Source organism: Mandrillus leucophaeus, unplaced genomic scaffold, assembly GCF_000951045.1.
Source record: "Mandrillus leucophaeus isolate KB7577 unplaced genomic scaffold, Mleu.le_1.0 Scaffold163, whole genome shotgun sequence".
Classification (NCBI taxonomy): domain Eukaryota; kingdom Metazoa; phylum Chordata; class Mammalia; order Primates; family Cercopithecidae; genus Mandrillus; species Mandrillus leucophaeus.
Window position 1 is genome coordinate 2,533,674 of NW_012101621.1, and position 5,899 is coordinate 2,539,572.

Genomic DNA, 5,899 nt, shown 5'->3' on the forward strand with positions numbered 1-5,899 from the left:
TCTCTTGAACCCTGGAGGTGGAGGTTTCAGTGAGCTGAGATGTGCCACTGCACTCCAGCCTGGGCAACAGAGTAAGACTTGGTCTCAAAAAAAAAAAAAAAAAAAAAACAAAAACCTTTTTTGCAATAATAAGGGAGTTGGGAGGAAAAAGAGGAAATGCAAAAAGGGCCTAGTACAGTATCTGAATGCTCTACAAATATTAGCCATGAGTGTTAGTTATTATTTGAATGTCAAAAGCTGAATGAAACCCTGGGATAAGAAAGGTCACATGTGCCCAAGATCACATAGCTTCAAGGTCTACACTAGATTGAAAACCAAGTTTTCTGTTTTCTTATCTAGTGCTCTGTAACACCAGGCCTGAGATACTCTCTATTCCAAAATGTGTTTTTTTCTGATTTGGGAATACCTAGGGTTGGGTGGCCCAGAGATCAATAACCTGAGAGATGAGGCTGTCTACTTCCAAATGTAAACAGAGCCCCCAAAACTCTACCTTTGCCTCCTTTCCCCTCTTGCTGTTCTTGCTGTCTGCCAACTTCCATTTAAAGTACTCCCCTCTTTCCCTCTAGATCTGTTTGGCTGCTGTCCTGGTTTCTCCTTCTCACTAAATATCTGGGTTTCTGATGGTTTCCTTTATTTCCCAGATGTACTGGTTTGCATTTTCCCCCCAGTCACATCCCTTATGTTCTCTAATCCAGATTTCTAGACTCTGTAGGGGAGAGAGAAGGTTTTTTTTCCCCCCCTCTCTAGAGTTTTTAAGTAAATAGAGTATTTCCTGCCTATCACTTATACGAAATAACTATTCTGTTAAGTTTTGATGTTCTGGTAAGGGAAGCTGAGCAAAAACGGCTGGAAAACAGATTTTTCAGACTGTTTCTTGGTGATGTCTTAGGTCACTGTAGAATTTTGGCTTTTAGAATATGTAACAAAGGCTCAGCATTTGCTTGTTGTATATGGCACATATTGCTTAAAAGAAGGCAAAAGACTCCTGGAAACATTACTGGCACCCTAGACTACTAAATAAATGTCTTCTGATACTCATGATAATATCCGTCATTTCACAGGTGCACCAAAGGATACAGTGTACCCCTAAATAAAAGCCCTTCCTACCTAACTGTGGGGCATGCTGTAGGGTAGAAGGAAGTCAGATGCCTGAAGGTCACATAAGTGAATAGAAACCCTGTCTATAAAAAATTAGGGAAAAGGAGAGCTCTCATTCTATTTTGCAGAATGGATGCTGCCCCATTCATGATTAAGGAAATGTATTAATTTAAAAGAAAAGCAGAAAATGTGAAATTTACATATTGTAAGCCTGTAAGATCAAGGAGGAATTTCAGATATGATAAAATAGAGCCACCTCATTTTGCAGATGAGGCCCAATGACATCCAGATCATAAGTAGCCTAGGATCTTTCACTCCAGGGGAATTCCGGTGAGCTTTCTTAAGGTAGATCTTAACAGAGGGTACTACTGCTTCCTTGCTCCTTACATTTGTTTCTGTCTTTCAGAGCTCAAAGGCAAATTTTCATCAAAAATTTGTTGATGCCATTGGGTTTAAAGCTTTACTGTTTCTATGGGGATGACTTTGTAGCAGCATTACCATGCCTCCAAGTGGGAGCTATATCTTAAAGGGCTTGAAAATCCATTCAGGACAGCTGCTAAAGATAGTTTTTGACTCCCTCACAGAAGATTTTTCCTCAGCTATGGTATGGGGAATGGGTGAGCAGATGGGAGAAGTAGGAAGAAGAGGAGAGGATGCTTCTTGGGGGCATGGAGGGGTGTTCAGCCTAGTTCCACAATCAAACCAGCAGGAGAGCAGAACTGTGAGGCAACTCTGGGGAAGAGTTGAGGCTCTAGGGGAAGTCTCCTGTAGAGCACAAGTAGGAAACATCCGGCCTATAGCAGCATTAAGAAGGGCTAATGTGTCTCAGGAGGGAAGGATGCCATCACCACAGAACCTCTAAATATGGGCACAGTAGGATCCCAGTAAAGCAGTGATTCGGGGAGGATGTGTTCTGCCCAAAACATAATATGTCTGTTAAGGTTATTTCATAGCACGTGGAGCACTGATCTGACCTCAAGCTTTTGTTTTTTGACAGGTGGAAAGGCAAGTTTAATCTATAATTTTAATCGCCACCAATACACTATCTTAGAGCTTTTCATGACACATGTCTCATAAAGAAATGCTGACATTTGCCAAGAGGTTCCTGAGTTTTGGTCATATTACAGCACTTGCAGGAAGTGCCACTGCATTCACATAGAATGATAATAACAATATTCACACATACTAAGCACTTATTTATGCTAGGTACTTTACTACATGTATTAAGCACTTATTTATGCTAGGTATTTTTCCAAGGGTTTTACACATATTAACTCATTTTGATTTTCACAACAACTTAATGAGGTAGCTAGTATACACATCTCCATTTTACAGATGAGGAAACTGAAGCATAGAGACACAAAATAAACCAGTCAAGGTCACATAGCTAACCAAGTGGTGGAGCTGGGATTTGTCTAAAAGTCTGGTTTCAGAACCCTTGTGCTTAATCCTATACTATACTGTTGGGTGTATCAACTGTATACTGAACAGTTGCCTCTCTGGAGCCAGGACTTCCAGACTTTCAGTCTGCACATATGGAGCCATACCACTGACAAGTATGTCCAAAACTTCTTTGATCCTAAGAATTACCTGGAGACTTGCAGAATATATAGATTCCCACACCCTGGCTCAGATGTACTCACAATCAGGCAAGTTTTTAAAACCCAGGTTTAGTGGAGTAAGCACCACCAGCCCTGAGCATTAGGAAATTTAAGTTTTTGTCCTGATTTTGCCTCTGTCTCTCAGACTCTGGGCAATTTCACTCTTCAGTTCCCTGCTTGCTCTACTGTCTGCCTGTCACTTAACGGAATGTTACAAGAATACATACAATTTTTCCCCCTCATAAGGGACACCTGTTGCTTCAAAAACACGGTATCCTCATAAAATGATACGCGCGTAGTAACAGGTGTATTTTCTTGCACTTTTTTTTTTTTTTTTTTTTTTTTTGCTTTGCTTTCCTTGAAGCACAAACCTAAGCCCGTCATCCAGACCTAGCCTTCAGCTCTCCTCCAGGTGACACGCATACATACCCCAAACCAGGCTGCATTCTGACCGACATTAGCTCTCTCCCTCTGGGAGCTCTGATCGGCTCTCAGTTCAGCCCAACAATGAGAAACTTTTTTCTCATCTCCCTCAGGGGAGCCTTCACGTTTATCCAATTCATTCTCTTGCAACCCAACTCTCCAGAAAGAAAAGGGGGGAAAATCCCACCCCTAAGAGACGGTCTTCAGGTCTGAGGACGTTACTTAGCAACGGCACAAAGACCAGTGAGCCAAGGGAGACCTGAGGAGAAAACTCTTGGGTGGGGAGACAGAGCCGGTTTGAAAACTCCATTTCATCCAGAGAAAAACAAGGAAAACACAAACAGAATCAATCCCAAGTAACAAGCGGGGCTTCTCCCCAGCGCAGGTCATCTCTTTACTCCCTGCATCTCAACTCCTTTAAACCCCCAGTGACCAAGTCCGCCCCCGCCTGGTTTCGCCCATGGCCCGAGTGCCCTCCCCTTGCTCTGGCCTGACCCACACAGGCTTGGACTTAGGGGCCCCCCACCCCTCCCCAGGCACCCACCGTTCTCAGACGCGCTGGGACCTTCGCAGTCCGAGATTAACTGTTGGGGTTTCCGCTGCTTTCGCCGAGACATTCCCGGGTAGAGAGTTGGGAGAGGGAGGGGCAACGCTCACTTAGTCTTAACCGGGGTGACCTGGTCTCCTCTCCCTCTTGGGTCCGAAGCCAATTGATGCCTCTCCCCCAGCGCAAATCACTGTGAAGCAGAGATGTTCTCCTTTCCCAGAGACAGACAGACTCTCTCTCTCTCTCTGATTCTCTGTTCTTGACTCTCTCTCTCTTTCTCAATCTTTGCAAGTCTTTAAAGGGGAGACGCCCCCTTTTTTTCTTCAGCTTCTTCCCTACGCTTCTGCAGCTCCCATTGTAAAAGCAAAAATCCTAATCTTTCCGCACACTCTTTTCTTTTGTACTGCAGAGGAAAGGATTTAACCCTCTCCTCCCTGCAAGGGCTCTGGGTCTCTCCCTGTGCTGTCTGTTCAGAAACTGTCCCTGGCTTGTTTCTCTAACTCTTCTTCCAAGATCTTCACTGTGCTTTTTGGTTCTGTCATATTTCTATGCCCCTCTGATAATGTACCTGCTTCTGGGGTATAAACTGAAATAAGAACCTTCTGATGTGTCCTGATTATGAGTAATATATGTATAGCTCTTTATAATTTATAGAATATTTTCATTTGTAATGTGTTTTGAATATTATAACTCCAAGATGAACACAGTAGGCTTTACTACTCCAACTTATAGTTGAGCCCCTTTATAGATGAATCAAAAGGCCCAGTGAGGTTAAGTAACCTTTCCAAAGTTGCACAGCTATGATGTATCAGACACAGGCCTGGAATCCAGGTGCATCTGACAGTAGCCTAACTTTGTTTCCTCTATATCAGTAAAGACACAATATGCCACCAAACTGCTATCATGAAAAAAAAAAAAAAAAAGTGATTGATCTCAAGGAATCTCATTTAAAATAGCCATGGCTGGGCATGGTGGCTCACACCTGTAATCTCAGCACTTTGGGAGGCCAAGGTGGGCAAATCATGAGGTTAAGAGATGGAGACCATCCTGGCCAACATGGTGAAACCCCATCTCTACTAAAAACACAAAAATTAGGCTGGGCGCGGTGGCTCACGCTTGTAATCCCAGCACTTTGGGAGGCCAAGGCGGGCAGATCACCTAAGGTCAGGAGTTCGAGACCAGCCTGACCAACATGTCAAAACTCTGTCTCTACTAAAAATACAAAAATTAGCTGGGCATAGTGGTGGGTGCCTGTAATCCCAACTACTCCAGAGGCTGAGGCAGGAGAATCCCTTGAACCTGGGAGGCAGAGGTGGCAGTGAACTGAGATCACGCCATTGCACTCCAGCCTGGGTGACAGAGCGAGACTCTGTCTCAAAAAAAAAAAAAAAAAAAAAAAGAATCCCTCCATCTCCACAATACATCGTTTGGCAACAACCAGGTATCTCCTGCTCAACCTGCACACTGAGGGTGATTCATTTATTTTTCTTTAACTTCTGGCTGTGATGTTCCTACCTGTATTTGAGTGCTACTGAGCTACTGGGCATAGACTATTCCGGATATGCCCTATCTTCTGGCAATAATGCCTGGGCCCCTTTATTTTAGGATGATTTCTGTTTTACTCTTCTGGCTGAGATAGCATCTGAAACGCTATCAGTTGGAAAAGTGGGAAGTATTTTCCCCTTTTAGGGTTAGTAATGTAAATCTCTGATGGCTTTATCTGCAAAGAAAAGCAAAATAAAGCTCACTCACAGGTTTGGCTGCAAATTTGAAGGTTTAAGCATTTCTTCCCTTACACGATTCCAGGCTAGTTTGGCAATACTAAGAAAGGAAAAGGGAGACAGCAGGTGGCAGGGGGTGCTGCTAGTAATAATTGAGGCAGGTATCCACATTACATGTGAAGAGTTTTGGAAAATGCTCTCATCTTTGCTTTGGAATTCACTGAATCTCCATTATTTATCCAGTCCTTTGGTGTCAGGGCCCCGGGTGGTTTTCTCAAGTCTACCCTTGGAACTCTTGTGGCTGACATTATCTAATTCATCCTGTTAACTTCCCTGTGGTAGACAGGTGTCATTATTTATCGCTAGACCATTGTAGGAGAAATGGGGGTACTGAGCCTAGGAAAACTTCTAATTCCTCCATGGAATAGACTGAGTCCTGTCATCCTCTCACCCCACTGTCCCCATCATTTATTTCCTTCCAGGAAAGGAAAGGAGAGAAGGAACATAGC

At 43.5% G+C, this 5,899-nt stretch overlaps 1 protein-coding gene across 2 annotated transcripts in view; it reads right to left on the reverse strand.

Annotated features, from left to right (window-relative positions):
* The window catches only part of SALL2 (spalt-like transcription factor 2), a 16,428-nt gene extending 12,394 nt beyond the window's left edge, over positions 1-4,034 (reverse strand). For both annotated transcript variants that reach the window (XM_011976262.1, XM_011976260.1), the window contains exon 1: positions 3,667-4,034. In XM_011976262.1, the coding sequence (XP_011831652.1) occupies positions 3,667-3,739 (73 nt within the window). In that variant the 5' untranslated portion in view covers positions 3,740-4,034. The remainder of the gene's footprint in view (positions 1-3,666) is intronic.
* Between the last annotated feature and the right edge of the window lie 1,865 nt (positions 4,035-5,899).